At 49.0% G+C, this 18,555-nt stretch overlaps 1 protein-coding gene across 7 annotated transcripts in view; it reads right to left on the reverse strand.

The window, feature by feature from the left end:
• INPP5D (inositol polyphosphate-5-phosphatase D) overlaps positions 1-18,555 on the reverse strand; it is a 137,598-nt gene that overhangs the window by 70,373 nt on the left and 48,670 nt on the right. For 6 of the 7 annotated variants that reach the window (XM_064286537.1, XM_064286536.1, XM_064286535.1 and 3 more), the window contains 2 exons: positions 9,830-10,106; positions 6,591-6,762 (listed from right to left, as the gene is read on the reverse strand). In XM_064286537.1, coding sequence (XP_064142607.1) covers positions 6,591-6,762; positions 9,830-10,106 — 449 coding nt within the window. The remainder of the gene's footprint in view (positions 1-6,590; positions 6,763-9,829; positions 10,107-18,555) is intronic. The other variant, XM_064286538.1, reaches the window with a different exon arrangement.

Here is an 18,555-nt window from a genome sequence, read left to right on the forward strand (position 1 = left end):
TTGGTTTTAACAAAGAGAAATTTATTTCTTCATAATAAAGCAGGATAAAATCCAAATTCAAGGTGTCAGCTCCAGGGGAAGTCTTTCTCTCTCTGTCAGCCTTCTCATCAATACTCCCCCAGACTAGGAACTTCTTCGCTCAGGGACCCCAGGTCCAAAGGACGCGCTCTGCTCCCAGCACTGCTTTCTTGGTGGTATGAGGTCACTCTCTCTGCTTGCTTCTTTCTTTTATATCTCAAGAGATTGCCTCATGACACAATCCAATCCTGTAGGTTGAGTCCTGCCTCACTAACACAACTGTTGCCCATCCTCCCTCATTAACATCATAGAAGCAGGGTTTACAACATACAGGAAAATCACACAATACCGGGAATCCTGGCCAGGCAAATTGATACACATTTTTGGGGGGACATAATTCAATCCATGACAATTACCTTTCAGAAGCAGATCACCAAGACTGTCTTCTGGGGTGCCTCTCAGCAGGGTCAAATGGTCAACCTTTCAGCTAGTACTTGAGCACTTAACCTTTTGCGCCACCCAGGACCTGTTTCCTACATTATCCACTCACAGACAAGATCTGAGGGCCGGATGGATGATCTAGTTTGGAGATGGCAAATGGCTTTAGCTCACATGCGAACTCCAAGTTCACAACCAATGGCTACCTGGAAAGGCCAAAGGTGGCACAAATGATTATGATTGACTACTAATCTAAAGGCTGGCAGTTCAAACCCACCATGAAAGAAAGGCCTGGCGATCTACTTCTGTAAAGATTACAGCCAAGAAAACCCTATGGAGCAGATCTACTCCGGAACACAGGGAGTAGCCATGAGTTGGAACTGACTCAATGGCAATGGGTTTGGTTTTTCGGTAGGCGACTTGGAGCGCTGTGTTGAGAGGGGCTCTGAGTCATCCTCGGCCCTGTGGGGGGTCGCAGGATTAGTGATGGGGGCTGCGAATGTGGGATGAGGTCGTTCTAGCAGCCCCCAGGTGCCATCTTTGATCTGGTCCAACCCCTTTAATTTACAGTGACACATGGGGGATCTGAAAGCGCAAGGGTTTGCTTGGTGCTCACACTGGCCCAGTGGAGCCCACCTGGGCCTGTCACCTAAGTCTAATCATGCCTCTACACCCTATCCCCTGGCACTTGTTTGTTCTGGATAACTCTGGAGGCTTTGTTCCTATAACAACGAAAATCATAGTAACAGCATGTATTTACTGAGCAAAACTACCTACCAGACGCTATGCTAAACATTTTATGTGCTTTTTCTCATTTGATCCCCAAACCAATTCTATGAGGCAGATATTCTTACCATTCCTACTTTACAAACAAGAAAACTAAGGCTCAAGGATGTTAATTGCTTCTGGGAAAAATTACCACAATTAAATACCTTCGCTCCAGGCTTAACTTATACTCAAGGAGAAACTGGAGGCCACAAGTTTTCTTCCTTCCTTCCTTGCTCCCTTCCTCTGTCCTCTTTCTTTTTTATTGCGGTAAGTATGTAGGTAATAGAACATTAGCCATTTCTACAATCTTCCCATGTACAGTTCAGTGAGATTAATTACATTCATCATGTTGTTCAACCATCACCATTAAGTGTTCAAGTTTTATTTCTTCCATTAGATCCTTGAAAGCATAAAAAGCTGTTGCTCTTTAGATTGGAAAGCACCTGGTCCGCCATTTTTACTTGTTTAGATTGAGAAGGGAAGTTATCAACTATTTACTTTACAAATAGCATACATTTGAGTGTAATCTATACTTATTCCAGGACCTGACGTCATTAAAAAAATCCAGTTTCTTCCTGTTTCTGTTTACTAAAAAGGACAAAGATCTCTCCTATAATATTAAAGTATTTATTTTAATAGTTGTTTGCAATGTCTACTGGGAGTTCCTAGGTAGTGCAAACAATTACTGCACTCCTAACTAAAACGTTGGAGGTACAAGTCCACTGAGGCACCTCAGAAAAAAGGCCTGGTGATCTGCTGCTGAAAAATCAGCCATCGAAAACTCTATGGAGCACAGTTCTACTCTGACACACTTGGGGTCACCATGAATCAGAATCAACTCTATGGTAACTGGTTTAGCATCTATCCTCCCCATCTCGGCTTGCCTGCTTGCTTAAACCACTCTTTTTATACCTCAAAAGAAACTGATTTAAGAAACACCCTACATGAAAACTGCCTCATTAGCATAACAAAGAAAACCCCTTCCCAAATGGGATTACATCTACAGGTATAATCAAACCCTAAACCCACCACCATCTAGTCAAATTCCTACTCATAGCAACCCTATAGGACAGAGTAGAACTGCCCATAGGGTTTAGAGGCTCAATGGTCAAGAGCTGGGCTGCTAACCAAAAGGTCAGGAGTTCAAATCCACCAGCTGCTCCTTGGAAACCTTATGGGGGTTAACAGCTGAGCACTTAACCACTGCACCACAAGGGTTCCTTATCCATAGGTATAGGGGTTAGGATTTATAACACATATTTTGGGAGGACACAATTCACTTCATAACAAGGAGTGATGAGATGTGGAGAGTTGGGAGGAGCGGGCAGATGGAGGGTCCCCCTTGACTGCTTCCCCAAGGACTTCTTTGCGTTTAGCATTTGAACCCGGGGAGAAATGGAAACTCAAGTGTATGGGTTGAATTCTGTTCTCCCAAAAGGTACGTTGATATCTACCCCCTGCATCTGTGAACGTGACCTTGTTTGGAAATAGGGGTTTTCTTCGAAGATGTTATCAGTTTGAGTGGATTCCAACTCATAGTCTGACTCATAGTGATCCTATAGGAAAGAGTAGAACTGTCCCCTAGAGTTTCCAAGGAGCACCTGGTGGATTCAAACTGCTGAGCTTTGGTTAGCAGCCATAGCTCTTAACCACTGCACCACTACGGTTTCCGTCAGTTAACAAAGTCATACTAGAGTAGGATGAGTCACGATCCTAATCTCTCCTGAGTGGTGTTTTATAAAAAAGAAGGACAGACACGCAAACGGAGTCACACAGAGGGGGAAGACAGCCACCATGTGACAACAGAGGCCCTTAAAAAAAAAAACCTGTTGCCACTGAGTCGATTCCGACTCATAGCAACCCTATAAGACAGAGTAGTTTCCAAGAAGCGCCTGGTGGATTTGAACTGCCGATCGTTTGGTTAGCAGACATAGCCCTTAACCACTACACCAGGGTTTCCACAACAGAGGCAGATGCATTTGTAAGAAGCAAAGAATGCCCAGGATTGCTGGCAGCCACCAGAAGTGAGGAGAGAAGCCAAGGACAGCTCCTCTCTCAAAGTCCTTAGAAGGAATTAACATGGCTGACACCCTAAATTTAGATTCCCAGCCTCCAGAACTGTAAGAAAATAAATTTCTTTCTTCAAAACCACTCACTTTGTGGTATTTTGTTATGGCAGCCCTATGAGACTAAGACACCAAGAAAACTAAACAATGGCTCCATGTCAAGTATTTCAACAAGCGTTTGTTATTTAGACACATGTATGGGAATAGCCATGACAATCTATGAACATATTCCAAACTCTGGGTATTTAGCTATTTGATAAATAGCACAAATAATTCTAAGGAATGTGTGAAGAAAATAATCTGGTGAGCCTGGAGGATATGTCAAGATGGATACAGAAAAACATCAGGTATCTTAGCAATCGGGGTGGCTTCATGTGCACCTTCAGGAATTCCCACTTGTATTTTGTCAGATCAGAGAATAGGAGACAGCCTTGGCATCCTCAAACTGATCTTTCGAGTTGGAGATGTTGCTTTAGCCCTGCCATTAACAATTCCTATGGGGGACCTTTTCTCACAAAGCAACAGCATGAACAAAAAAAAATTTTTTTTTAATTCTTTATCATGAAAGTGATTGTGTACTAACTTATTAATTCAGACAACGCATATCTAGAGAGTGCCTGCTCTATGCTGGACACCTTGCTAGGCACTGGGGATACATAAACCCTCTGGAGCTCCTGACTTGTTAAAGCTGATCCACCTGCCCTGTCTGGAAGACGACGCAGAGATCTCTGATTTGCAAAACCACAAGCACCCCTCCCAGGACATACTCCTTGTTATGGATTAAATCGTGTCTCCCCAAAATATGTATCATAAATCCTAACCCCATACCAGTCCATCATCTTTGTAAACATAAAGAAAACAAAAATCCTCACAACTTGACCAATAAACAACATCATGATAAATGAAGAAAAGATTGAGTTGTCAAGGATTTCGTTTTACTTGGATCCACAATCAACGCCCACGGAAGCAGCAGTCAAAATCAAAAGATGCATTGGGCAAATCTGCTGCAAAAGACCTCCTTAAAGTGTTAAAAAGCAAAGATGTCACCTTAAGAGCTAAGTTGTGCCTATCCCAAGGCAGGATGTTTTCAATCACCTCATATGCATGGGAAAGCTGGACAACGAATATGGAAGATTGAAGAAAAATTGATGCCTTTGAATTATGGTGTTGGCGAAGAATATTGACTATACCACTGACCCCTAAAAGAACGAACAAATCCATCTTGGAAGAAGTACAGCCAGAATTCTCCTTAGAAGCAAGGATGGCCAGACTACGTCGCACATACTTTGAACATGTTGTCAGGAGGGACCATTCCCTAGAGAAGGACATCATGCTTGGTAAAGTAGTGGGTCAGTGAAAAAGAGGAAGATCCTCAACCAGATGGACTGACATAATGGCTTCAACAACGGGCTCAAGCATAACAATAACCATGAGGATGGGGCAGGACCGGGCACTGTTTCATTCTGTTGTACGTAGGATCACTCTGAGTCAGAAGAGACTCAATGACACCTAACAACAACAACATACTGGTAGTTATAATACCATTTGGGAATAGGTTTTCCGTGTTATGTTAATGAGACAGTATTAGTGTAGGGTGTGTCTTGAGTCCATCTCTTTGAGATATAAAAGGAGCAGATTAAGCAAACAGAGATGGGGGAAGAGAGATACCATGCCACATGAAGATCACCAAGGATCCAAGGAACGGAAGCTGAAAAGAGACAAGACCTTCCCCCAGAGTAGACAGAGAGAGACAGCCTTCCCCAAGCACTGGTGCCCCGAATTCAGACTTCTAGCCTCCTAAACAGTGAGAAAATAAAATTCTGTTTGTTAAAGCCCCCAACTTGTGGTATTTCTGTTATAGCAGCAATAGATAACTAAGACAGCCCTGCCTCCCCTTCTGCCACCAGATAGCTCAGATCTCCCAGCTCTCGGGGGCCAGCCCCTCACTTGGCGCTTTGTGGGGCTTCCCTACGTGTATTATATCTAGCCCCGTGTTCTCCACTATGAGACAGTAACTTTGTGGTCCTGGGGCCTGACAGGCACTGGGGTGTAACGTAGTGGTCAGGAGCCCAGACAATCACGGTGACTTCCTGGGCCTGACCTGGCACCTTGAACTAATGTTTCTGAGGCCCAGTGTCTCGTGTGTAAAATGAGAGGTAACTGGAAGAATGCCACACAGTCCTCAGCGTGGTGTGTACGGACGTTGGCGTTCATCATGGGTGGTGACGTGACTGCTGCCTGGAGAACGGCTTCTAAGTATAAACACCATTTTGCCACCACAAGGGAAAGGCTGATACTCCTACACAAAGATCTAAAACTTATTAACCTAAAGGCATCCTACAGCTTACAAAGTCAGCAATGAGCTAGGAGACAGAGTTTTTACAAAGATGATGGACCGGGGGTTAATAAGAAAAAGAGATCATAAAAGAAAACTTACAAAAACTTCCAGATCCAGTTGAAAAAATGGACAAAGAACAAGAGCAAACAATCTGAGGAGGAGATAATAGAATCTGGGCCAAGAAAATATACAAAAAGTATTCAACTTCACTAACAATAAAATAGAAGCCCCCGGTGGTGCAAATGGTTAGGTGCTCAGCTGCTAACTGAAACGCTGGAGGTGTGAATACATCCAGAGGTGCCTTGGAAGAAATGCCTGGCAATCTACTTCTGAAAAAATTGCCACTGAAAACCCTATGGAGCACAGTTCTACTCTGACACACGTGGGGTCACCATGAGTCAGAATCAACTAGACGGCACGAATAAGGAAGACCAAAGAATTGATGCCTTTGAATGATGGTGTTGATGAAGAATATTGAATATACCATGTACTGCCAAAAGAATGAACAAATCTGTCTTGGAAGAAACACAGCCAGAATGCTCATTAGGAGCAAGGATGGCACGATTTCATCTCACATACTTTGCACATGTTATCAGAAGGGACCAGTCCCTGGAGAAGGACACCATGCTTGGTAAAGTTGAGGGTCCGTGAAAGAGAGGAAGACCCTCAACGAGATGGATTGACACAGTGGCTGCAACAATGGGCTCAAGCATAACAATGATTGTGAGGGTGGCACAAGATTGGGCAGTATTTAGTTCTTCCGTACATAGGGTTGCTATGAGTCAGAACCCATTAGACAGCACCTAGCAACAATAATAATGAAATAAATAAGAATTAGCAGAGATGTTGGCTGAAGGACTAAAGATATGTCATTCCCTTCAGGGTGAAGGCCCACGTGTTCCCTGGAGCTTGGTGTAGGGAGCTGTGGGGGCCCGGGGGATGCCAGCCTGTGGGAGGCTTACCCGCTGGTGTCTATGCTCTGCAGCCGCTGAAGTAACGTTTCAGAGAGGGTTGGCTTGCTGACCTCAGGCACCCGGGAGCTGTCACATGCAGTAGGAACTTCCTTGGCTTCAAGGGGCCCGGCAGACAAAGGGATGTTCCTTGGGGGCAGCTCAGGCGGAGACTCGACACAGTCTACCCAAGAGAACAGCAGGAATGTAATTTCGGTTAATCACCAGCTTCTTCTGGGATCCTGGCTACAGAGAGGGTCTGGGGGCGATCCAGGTGGGAAGGGCGCCTTCTGTCTGCACCCTTCTGACACACTTTAACACAGTCCTGTGAGGGGTCCCTGGGTGGTGCAAACTGCTAATTGCAAGGCTGGAGGTTTGAGGGCACGCAGAGGCACTCAGAAGAAAGGCCTGGTGACCTATCCCGAAAAACCAGCCACTGAACACCCCAACGCAGCAGTTTTACTCTGACACATGTGAGTCAGAATCAACTTGAGGGCACCTGGTTTTTTAACTGACAAGGTCGAAGGGACTGTGCCCACTGTATAGATCCCCATCTGAAAGGCTGGGGTCCCTTCCAAGCCTGTGGTTTCTATGGTTCCCGCCACTGCCTGCTTCCACGTCTCTCCCTGTCTAGACGGGAGGCCTCCTGAGGGTAGGTATCTGGTCCTAGTGATCTTTGGACCCCAGGGCCCAGCACGGTGCCTATATCTATGTTAGATACTTCAGGCTGCTGAGGCCAGCTGGAGTCCAGGGAGAGAGAGCTGGGTGGCCTCAGGGCTGGTGACTTTGGACAAGACCACCTGTAGCCTCAGGCCTCTGAGCAGTGTGGCTCAGGCTGATGCCCTCAGGTTTCATCCAGGAAAGGGCTGCCAGGACAGGGCCTCTCTGAGGAGGACCTGGGGCCACGGGCAGGTCAGCAGGACAGGCCGGGCTTTCAGGAACTGAGGCAGGGGCTCATGTAAGACAGAGCCCTGGAGGGGCAGAGCCCAGTTACAGATCGGGCCAGGGAGAGGGGCCGGAGGCAACCAGGCCCACATGGCTCTTCGCCTCCCACAGACCCTATCTCTGCACTCTCTCTCCTGCCTCTGCACTTTCTTCTCTCCCCTACTAGATCCTACGAGACAAAATGAGGTAGTGAGGGGTTGCCTTTACCTGGAGAACTGGAATCTGAGACAAATGACTTGAACCCTGCCCTGGGAGATGAGATCCCAGCCCATGGCTGCTTTAGGAGAATTTTCATCCTTTGAGGACCACAATGTCAGTGTGAAGGCCACTGGATGGTGAGTCCCTTGGGTCTCTAATATCTGGTCTGAGCCCCTCTCACACCTCAGGCCAGCCCCAGATACCCCACTGCACTTTTTCTCTGCTTCCTCTCCTGTCCTGAGCCCCAGGGACTGTCAAGACCCGAGTTCAGTTAGACCCCCTTGGGGTGGGGGCCCCCATGCTGGTTCAACCTGACCACTGGGCCTCATATTGGGAAGTGAAGCCAAGAGACTTGGTTTCTCTTTCCAGTTCTTCTAGAGAGTGTCTCAGGGTCTTTGGCCAGACAGCCCAGCCTAGGGGGTCAGATCAAGCCAGGCAGGGGGCACAGGGAAGTGAGAGTGGTCAGTGTACGGAAGTGAGGGTGGTCAGCGTACGGACGGCATTTCTGCAGGACAACTTCTTAGCAGTTCTCCCAGGGGTGCAGCCCAGGGGGTGCCGCCTGGTGCGGCCCTGGGCACATGGGAGCGTGCGGTATGTGCAGCAAGGATACAGGACTGGGGAGTGATCTCAGACTCTCAGCACTGGCGATTCCACAGCTGACCTTCTGGGTTCCCAAGGATACCTCGTACTTGGACGAGGGAGGCAGAAGAGACGTGACCCTGCCTGCATCCCTCTCAGCTTCTTTGGAGCCATAGTCCTTTCTGAAACACTCTTTGTCTGGTGCTCATCGTCTCCCCTAGAGCTGGCGAGGCTGCCATCAGAGTCACCTCCCTGACAGGGAAGCCGGGGACGGTGCGACCCCTAAGAGGGGTTCTCCAAGAGGATGGAAGGAAGCAAAGGGTGCTGATAGCCCACAAGCCAGCCCCGTCAGAGTGTGATAAAGGGGTGCCAGCATGTGACAGGTAGCAGCACACCAGACCTGGGGCGGAGCCAGCCCAGGGGCCTCACATCGCCGGTCTCATCCTTCCTCTCTGTGGTGAGACGCTGCAGGGCCTGGTTGTCCCCAGGTGCAGTGATTAAGCAAGATCTGTGGCTTTTAGGTATCTTGTTGTTGTTAGCTGCCACCAAGTTGGCCCTCAACTCATGGTAACCCCATGCACAATGGGATTGGGCCGTTGCGAACCATAGGATTTTCACTGGCTGATTTTTGGAAGTAGGTTGCCAGGCCTTTCTTCCGAGTCTATCCTAATCTGGAAGCTCTGCTGAAACGTGTTCAGCAACACATCAACACGCAAGCCTCCACTGACAGGCAGGCAGTGGTTGCACATGAGACACACTGGCTGGAATCGAACCTGGGTCTCCTGCATGGAAGGCAAGGATTCTACCACTGAACCACCACTGCCCCCTCTATTAGGGCTCTAGGGGCTTTCTTTTAGGACATGAGCCTTTGCAGGGCAAAGAAGGGCTTGCCCAGGAGATCCTTCTGCATACCCATTCTCTCTCTGACGCCAGCTTTGCTGGTCTCTGTCCTACAGAGTTTAAAGGGCAAGCCTGATTCTAACATACTTTTTAGGGGCTAAAGATGATATAAAGAGACACCTTTATCATCCTTCCAGTTAGCTGTAAGGATTGCTTCCTTCATTCTGCTGACTCAGTTAGCTATAATGATGGTGGCAATAGCTACATTTATTGAGCGCTGTACCAAGCTCTGGCTTCACATTCATTGACTCATTTGATCCTCTTGACAACCTGAGAGGCAGTTGGCTGCAGTTCAGAGAGGTTAAGTAACTTACCCAAGCTCACACAGATAATAAGCTAAAAAAAACAAAAACAAAAAACCCACTGCCGTTGAGTTGATTCCGACTCATAGCGACCCTATAGGACAGAGTAGAACCGCCCTGTAGAGTTTCCAAGGAGCGCCTGGCGGATTTGAACTGCTGACCTTTTGGTTAGCAGCCGTAGCACTTACCCACTACGCCACCAGGGTTTCCAGCTAATAAGCTGGGGACCAGGAATTCTGACCCAGGTCTATCTGACCCTGAAGGCTGTGTTCTTTACCTGTCCTTAACCACCATGTTATACTCTCTTTCTCTGATATACAAACTCACCTTCTCCGCAAGCATTTGAGGTGAGAGAAACATCCAGGACTTCTCCACCATGTTCCTTGGAGGACGTGGTCCCTAAGGCACCTCCCTGCCGAGCCAGTTGCCCGGCCTCCTGACTTCCCTGCCTACCCGTCTCCTCCTCGGGCTCGTCACCGGTGTCCTCCTCCTCCAGGGGTACAGGGTACTGCAGGTGGGTCACCAGGCCCATGTTTTCCTTCTTGTAGAACTCAATGAGCTGGTCCAGCTTGGTGAAGAACCTCATGGGGACGCCCTCGGATGCCTGAGGACAGAACCCAAACAGAAGGACATTTTAAGCAGCTGGAGCGTCACCCAACCACAATGGCCATCTGCAGCAGAGACTAAGGAGGCCGAGGAAGTGGACGAGTTTCCAGAAAAAGCTCTGGTGTCTGCCCACCTCTGGCCCACCACACCCACACAGCACAGCCTGCAACCAGCAGCTTCAGAGAGCTAGCCTGTAGAAGTCACAAAAGAACCCTTTTAAAGATCTTGTTTTTCAGTTTTTTTTTAAAACTTTTATTTTATAAAGGTATTTTGTTTTATAAGTAATACACTTTCATTATTGCAAAATTAGAAAATAGAGACTTCTTTCAATAAGAAATCACCTGTAATCCCATAACCCTGAGAGATCTATTTGCAATAGTTTAGAATATATTTTTCTAGACTTTATGTGTATGTGTTTGGGGGAGAGTTATTTTTTAATTTTTTTTTTCCCCACAAAGATTATTTTAAAACCAGGGCTTCCGACCAGTTCGGTCTGGAACCCCTGCTGAGAATTTGCATTGCTGCCAAGTTCCCAGACCATGCTAACGCTAGCGCAGCGGCTCAGAAAACGATTGTGCGATTGTGCGGAAGCATCACCTGAGGTCTCGTTAAAATGTAGCCTCTGATTCAGCAGATCTGGGTGGAAATGCAAATTCTCAGCAGGGGTTTGAACCTGTTCCAAGCCCTATGTCTTAAACACAGAAAAAAATCTATCCTAGCAATTGTTTTTAGTTTTATTGCTTTTCTTTTGCTATAATCTTGTTTTTTCAAAACTCAGAAAATGGTCGAGGTAGCACAGAAACCTTCCCAGGTTTGTATCTCTGGTCCTCACGACACAGGAGGCTGGGGTGATTCTATCCAACGGATGAAAGCCCTGAGGGAAGCTCTCTTTTTACTCCAACTGTGGCCCCGCAAGAAGTACTGGGTGGTCTCCAAGCAGCCAGCCTCGCCCCCACGGAGCCGCTATCTGCCAAGGCCCCGACCCTGCTGAGGCCCGTCCCACCAAGGCCCCACCCACTGAAGCCCCGCCTCCATCAAGGCTCCACCCCATCGAGGCCCCGCCCCATCGAGGCCCCGCCCTTTCAGGGGCCCCTTTCCGACCAAGGCCCTGGGGTTTCACGCCTGGTCCTCCGTGGAGGAGTTTGTGTCTGAGGCAGCCAGGTAGGACATTTGCGTTCTCATCAATGCTGTACCCTTCAGCTCCTAACATCGCGTCTAAACTTGCTGTCCCTCCTCCTCGTCTAGTTCCCCACCTGCACCCTCCTTAGGGTCACCTGTGTAAAGGAATGGCGCCATCTCCCCCCTGGCCCAGCCAGGTACCCAGGGGCATCTCGGACTGAGGGGTGGACAGCAGGAGGTAGGGTTTCCTGATCCAGCCAAGATCCTGAGCTCTGGATGGAGGATGATGATGTAGCGGGCTCCAGGCAGGGGTAGCGAGCCTGGAGTCAGCCGGAATGGGGAGAGGCGAAGGCTGGTGGTCGGGTGCTCCATTTGAGGAGGACTTGCCTGGCCTCACAGGAACGTAGCTCCCCTGGTTCCAACCACTAAGTGCCTGAGATTCACCCCAGTGGTCACAACAACCATCATGTCAATGACCTCTGTGTAATTAAAAATTTCTTGAGAAGATGTCATCTCTGGAGTTTGAGGTCAGGGATCCCACTCCTCCCCTGGGGGCTTCCAGCTGCCCTCATTGCACCTGGACAGAGAGGCTAATAGACCGATAGGGTGGGGGCAGAGGGAAGTCACCCCGGTTGGTGAGCGGGCAGGATCTAGGCTGAGCTGGCTGGACAACATCTGGATCCACACACCTCCAAATCAACACTGATTGCCGCCAGCTTGGTTGGGATTGACTTGGGAGGCCAGGGACAGTGCCCCGGCCGAAGGTCTCTAGGGCCACAAGAGAGCAGACAAGCCTGGATGACCCAGAGAAAACAGACCCAGACATTCAGGAACAGGACTAGGATTCGGACCTGGCCCGGAGCCCTTGTTCCTGGGTGGTTAACTCCAAGCTGTAGTGAGAACGCGTTTGCCTTCAGTGAGAATACAGCTCTGTCATTCACCAGTGACTCAGGCCTCTTCTCTGTGTCCTTCTCTCTGTGTGTGTGTGTGTGTGCGTATGCACTGCTCGTTGTTGCTATTAGTTGCTGGTGAGTCAGTTCCAACTCACGGCAACTCCATGAGTTACAGAGTAGAACTGCTCCATAGGGTTTTTTTTTGGCTCTAATCTTTATGGAAGTAGATTGCCAGGCCTTTCTTCCGTGGTGCTGCTGGGTGGGTTCAAACCTTCAACCTTTAGCAGTCGAGCACAAACCACCCATGCCATCTATATCTGTACTTGTGTGTGTGCCTTCAGCTCTTTAAGAAATCCTTTGTAGAGTTTAACAAAAGAGTGTTGTCATGGACTGAATAGTGTCCCCCAAAAGTATGTGTCAACTTGGCTAGGCCATGATTCCCAGTATTGTGTGGTTGTCCTCTATTTTGTGATTTGATGTAGTTTTCCCATATGTTGTTAATCCTAGTCTCTGTCTGTGGTTAATGAGGCAAGATTAGGTTATATTAAAGAGGATTAGGGTGGGATGCAACACCCTTACTCAGGTCACAGCCCTGGTCTGATCTAAAGGGAATCTCTCCGGGGTATGGCCTGCATCACTTTTTATCTTACAAGAGATAAAAGGTCAGAGAATCGAGCAGAGAGATAGGGACCTCAGACCACCAAACAAGAAGCGCCGGGAGCAGAGTTTGTCCTTTGAACCTGTGGTCCCTTCTCTGAGAAGCTTCTAGACCTGGGGAATTTGATGACAAGGACCTTGCCGCAGAACCAACAAGGAGAAAAAAGGCTTCCCCAGGAGCTGGCACCCTGAATTCAGACTCCTAGCCTCCTAGACTGTGAGAGAATAAATTTCTCTTTGTTAAAGCCATCTGCTTGTGGTATTTCTGTTATAGCAGCACTAGATATCTAAGACAACTATTTGACTCTTTTCAGTAAATTCCCTTGTTTTCACAAAGCCCCAAGTTAAGCAACCTTGTTCAAGCGTTGTTGAGCCAGAAATATCTGAGCAGAGGCAGTCAGGTCTGCTAAAAAGTAACTTGAATAGGCTTCAAACCTAAAAGCAAGCAGAATAACAAAAATCATTTGACACGATGCCAAGATCTATGAACTTAACTCGGTTAACACAGCCGTGGTAACTGTCATCCTGTCAAAGAACTCACAGCGAATGGATGACAAGCCATGAAACGTGTGGAAGAGGGTATGGAAATATCAAAGGAAGTCAGGGTGCAGCAACTCCAGTGTGAATCTGGGGAAGGCTTCTCAGCTGCAGGACATCTGGGGAAAGCGTGCTTGAGAGAGCCCCTGAGGCATGGGAATTTCAGATGCACCGATTATACGACCCTGGTACTTTACGTACCACTAAACCCTAAAACATAAATTATAATGCGCCATTGACTGGGGGCACATTCAACTTCAGATGTTAAAGTAAGAAATATCAGCATCTTAGGATTGATGGAATATGGTGTACCAAGCATGCAGAACAGAACAATCTAGAAGGAATCCTCAGGGACGCAGAGACAGGGAGAGGGGTGGGAGGGAGCTGTAAACCCATGTTATCTGCACGGTTGTTGGAGAGGCCAGCTTGCGGGACACAGCTGGTACTTGGACAGGTCACCAAAGTCAGGAGTCAGGGACTGGCAAGTCAAGGTTGTTGGCTGACCAGGTGGCCCCCAGATCCGCCAGGAAGCTAGAAAATGCAGGGTTGAGTCGAAGCCCAAAGGAGGGCAGAGCAGCCTGTCTGGAGGATGGGTGTACAAGCTGATGGGTGGCCTCTGAAAGCCGTGGTTGGGGAGGAGCACCTTCCTCCACCTCCGCAAGGCTTGTCAGAGGAAAGCACCCAGGAAACGCACCGGCCGTCATACAGGAAGCAGATGGTCGGCAGCAGATCCCGCCTGACATGTGCACACGTGTATCAGGCAGCACACAGACACTGCGGAAGTGGGGGGGAGGGGCGAGGGCGCCAGTGAATCAAGGGTCAGGGTCTCGCCTCAAAAACTACAACAGAGAATTACCATGTGGTCCAGCAATTCCACTCCTGGCTATCTACGCAAGAGACTTGAAAGCAGGGACTCAAACAGACACTTGTACCCCAGTGTTCATTACAGCATTACTCACAATAGCCAAAAGGTGGAAACAGCCCAAGTGTCCATGGACGGATGGCTAGATAAACAAATTGTGGTATATATTATACAATGGAATATTGTTGTTGTTGTTGTGTGCCTTCAAGTTGATTCAGACTCATGGCAACCCTATAGGACAGAGTAGAACTGCCCCATAGAGAGCAGACTGCCACACCTTTCTCCCGTGGAACAGCTGATGGGTTCAAACCCCCAACCTTTTGGTTGGCAGCTGAGCGCTTAACCACTGTGCCACCAGGGCTCCTAGTGGAATATTGCTCCGCCTTAAAGAGAAATGAAGTTCTAATACATGTTATGACACGGATAAACCTCAAAAACATTGTGCTGAGTGAAATAATTCAGACACAAAAGGACAAATAGTGTGTGATCTGACTTATAAAATATCTCGAACAGGCAAATGCATGGAGCCCAGAGCTTATTAGTGGGTACCAGGGGCCGGTGGGAGGGGGAGATGGGGACTCATTGCTGAGTTTCTGTTAAGGGTGAGGCAAAAATTAGAAATGCTCAGATGTGATGGTTCCACAACGTGATGAATGTAATGTCACTGAATTGTAAGTAGAAGAATGAGTGAAATGGTAAATGTTTTGAAAAAGTTAGGTTCTCCTTGGTGTTCCAAAGAGGTGTCCTCATAAGCCTTTTCTCTTGGCGCTAAGATCTGAAGGTGTGAATGGATACTTCTATGAGAACTTAGGTTCAAAGCACATTCTAGAATAGGAACAGGATGATAAACCATCAGAGTGCCAAGGAGGAATTTGAGAAGCCAGGAGAAGTAGCTTCTCCTCAGAAGTAGGAGAGCTGGCCCAGATGGGGGTGGGCTGAGGAGTACAGTCTAGACAGCGTGGGTGGAAGTCCCAACATTTACAGCACAGAAAGGAACTAGCCCGGCCACGGCATTTGCACACTCAAGCCGGGCCGAGGAAGGCCCTGTGTGAAGGCAGAGTGGCCAGGAGGGCAGGGCATTGAGTCAACAAGAGGACAAGAGGATGGGCATGACCTAACAAACCCTACCAAGGCAAAGCCAAGAGCTGGAAGGGGCTTCCAGGTGGGCCACGTATTGGCCATTTGGGTCTCACGGGAATGGGCCTGGGGTCTTCTGCCCGCAGCACATGAAGCCAGTGTCCACCCGGCTGAGCACCCCATAGTCAGGAGCCAAACCCACATTGTTGCCGTTGGATCCCCAGCTCGTGTGTGGCTGTTGGAGGGGCCCGGCACTTAGTGGTTGGGTAGACTGGCTGCATGGAGGCCAGGATGACAGCCAAGAGCTTGGGGGCAGCAGGAGAGCAGGGCTCAGGGAGAGTATTACGTGAGTCTGGGAGCTGGGATTCAAAGGAATAAAGGGGAGAGGGGTGGCAGGGGGCAGCCCCTCCTCACACCTCCAAGTGCACCCATCAAAGGCCACTAGTGCCCTTTCAACAATTTTAAAGTGCAAAATGCCAACAAGAAGTTTGTCACGTGGCTCAGCCAGGGCCCTGGCAGGGAGCAGATGACATGTTACGCTGGGTAACTGAAGGAGAACGTAGTGGACAGTGTGTACAGCCACTGGCATTGAGTTGACCCCAGCTCCTGGTGACCCCGTGTGTGTCAGAGTACAGCTGTGCTCCATCGGGCTTTCAATGGCTGATTTTTAGGAAATGGATCACCAGGCCTTTCCTGCCAGGAGCCTCTGGATGGTTTCGAACCTCCAGCCTTTTGGTGAGCAGCCGAGTGCATCAAATGTTTGTACCACTCAGGGCTTCCAGTAGCGGGGAGCAGTTACCATCCCTAGGACCAGCCACGGGGGTGGGGCAGGGGCTGGGGTTAGAGACGGCTGCCTGACGGGGCCTTGGCCTTCCACAGAGGGGCACAGCCCCCACCGCAACCTCGCAGGGAGGAGGCGGGGCAGTGAACCCTCTGCCCCACTCTCCTCTCACCCCCTCATCTCCCCCAAATCCTACCAGAAGCTGGGGGCCAGAGGCCTGCTACCCCCAGGCAGAGAGCCGGGAGGAGAGGGCCAGGAATGGAAGGTGTGGGGGGTTAATAGAAGACACTCAGCACATCAAGTCTATGGCGCAAAGGGGTCTCAGGAAACGGCACGGAAGTAGTGCCAGCACGCTCCACGTGCAGTTTCCGGCAGACGGATTTGGGGGCTGAACCAGGCTCGGCTTCCGACCGAGGAAGGGCCTGCCCTTGGTTCTTAACAGTCAAGGCCCGAAACTTGGTTCCTCATTTTGCCCCACTGCCTTCCTAAAAAGATTTATCAAGTACTGTTGAAACAGAGAAGGAAGCCCTGAAGCCTGGTGTGTGCCCCTAACACCACCCCCTCACCCTTGCTGCCATCCTGGCTATGTTTCTGTCTGATGGCAATGCCACCACCTAACAGGGGCAGATTCCTTCTCTCTGTAGCAGATAACAGTATAGAACAGACCACCTGATTCTGAAAAGCCCAGAGCCACATTTCATACGTTAGCAGCCTGTTAACACGTGGCATGCTGGGCACAGATCAGACATCCCTTTGGGGTTTGTTGCGTCAGCAGAATGTATGTGAATTTACATTCTTAGGCAAAAGTCACGCAGGAGAAAACGTGGCCGGGGTTAGTTCAGACTAAAACAAAACACCTATCTCTTTTTCTTGCCTCCCATTAAAATCCCCAGGCCTATGGCTAGTTCCAAGGAGCCTCTGTGTGGTACAAACGGTTAAGTGACCGACTACCAGCCAAAAGGTTGGCAGTTTGAACCCACCCAGAGGCGTCTCAGAAGACAGGCCAGTCGATCTGCTTCTTAAAAGTCACAACTTTGGGAATCCTATGGAGCAGTTCTACTCTGCGTACACGGGGTTGCCGTGAGTGGGAATTGACTTCGCAGTAAGCAGCGACAAGAGGGAACAGTTCCAGGCGATTTCCAGTGAGATCATTTCCAGGAAGCCCCTGCTGACATGACAGCTCTCAGCTCAGCACCTACAGCTTCTTCTGCCTCGTGTCACAGTTTCTCTGCCTCCTCCACCACAAGACTGTGAATCCTTGGAGGAAAGGACTCTCTCCTCAGCCTTGCCAGCTCCCAGAGTCCCTGGATGTTGCAAATGATTATTGTGCTTGGCTGCTAACTGAAAGGTTAAAGATTTGAGTCCACCCAAAGGTGCCTGGGAAGAAAGGCCTGGCAATCTACTTCTGTGGGCAGGAGGAACAGCCATTGAAAACCATATGGAGCAGTTCCACTCTGACACTCATAAGGCCTCCATGAGTCGGCGTCAACTTGAAAGCAACTTTTTTTGTTGTTCTCCCAAGCATCTTGCAGGGAGACAGGCCTGCCATTGCTCTGGGGGAAGCCCACATTGCATAAAACAGCCCTCTCAGTGGAAAAGTTGTGGAATAAAAAAGAGATGTGGGTACCAAAGCCTGGTCCTGCAGGAGAGGCCCGTTCTCCCTATTGCTTGGCTCCTGAGTTTGTCCAGGCAGCCACATGCTTCAGGAAGGCACAGAGCAAGGGGAGAGGGCTACCCACTGCCCAGGGTTCCAGGGAGCCAGCTCCAGGGTCATTAAAACAGAGGACTGCTGGTGTCCAGGCTGCTGGACGATCAGGGATAAGCATTCTGAGAAATTGTTTCCTGAAACAGCTCTTGGGTTATGACTTTCAAACACCCTCAGTGGGGAGGCAGGGAGGCTGGGGCACACTGGGCAGGCTGAAGTTTCCAAGGGGGTAATTTTAACTTCAGCATTGTCTGCCGTCTTCAAAATGGGGAACTGAAATAAACCCAGGCTGCCCATGAGGAAGCTGGCCCCAGGTAGGGGCTGGCTGTGTGGCCCGGGGAGACACAGCTACTGTGTATTCTCTGTAGGGGTCTGCTGGCCCTTCATTTTTCATTAAAAAGCACGTGCAATCACTGTGGAAATTTTCCAGTTGATGGGGAAGCATTAAGAAGTGGTAAAAACAACAACCCTGCTCATTAGCTCACCAAAGCATTTCTTTAGGTTCAATTAGGAAGCCACTAAGAAGGTCTTAAGGTCCCTAGGTGGTGCAGATGGTTTATTCTCGACTGCTAACCTGTGGGTTGACAGTTCAAACCCACCCAGTGGTGCCTCAGAAAAAAGGCCTGGCTATCTGGTTCCATAAAGATTTCAGTTTAGGAAACCCTGTGGAACACTTCTGTTCTGTAACATTTGGGGATGGCATCGACTCAACTGCAATGTATTTGGTGATTTTTTTTTTTAGAAAGGCCTTAAGCAAAACAAGTGACAATACCATTTGGCTGCTGTGGAGAGAATGGCTTAGAGGGTTGTGGGATG

This window comes from Loxodonta africana, chromosome 6, assembly GCF_030014295.1.
Source record: "Loxodonta africana isolate mLoxAfr1 chromosome 6, mLoxAfr1.hap2, whole genome shotgun sequence".
In the NCBI taxonomy this organism is placed as follows: domain Eukaryota; kingdom Metazoa; phylum Chordata; class Mammalia; order Proboscidea; family Elephantidae; genus Loxodonta; species Loxodonta africana.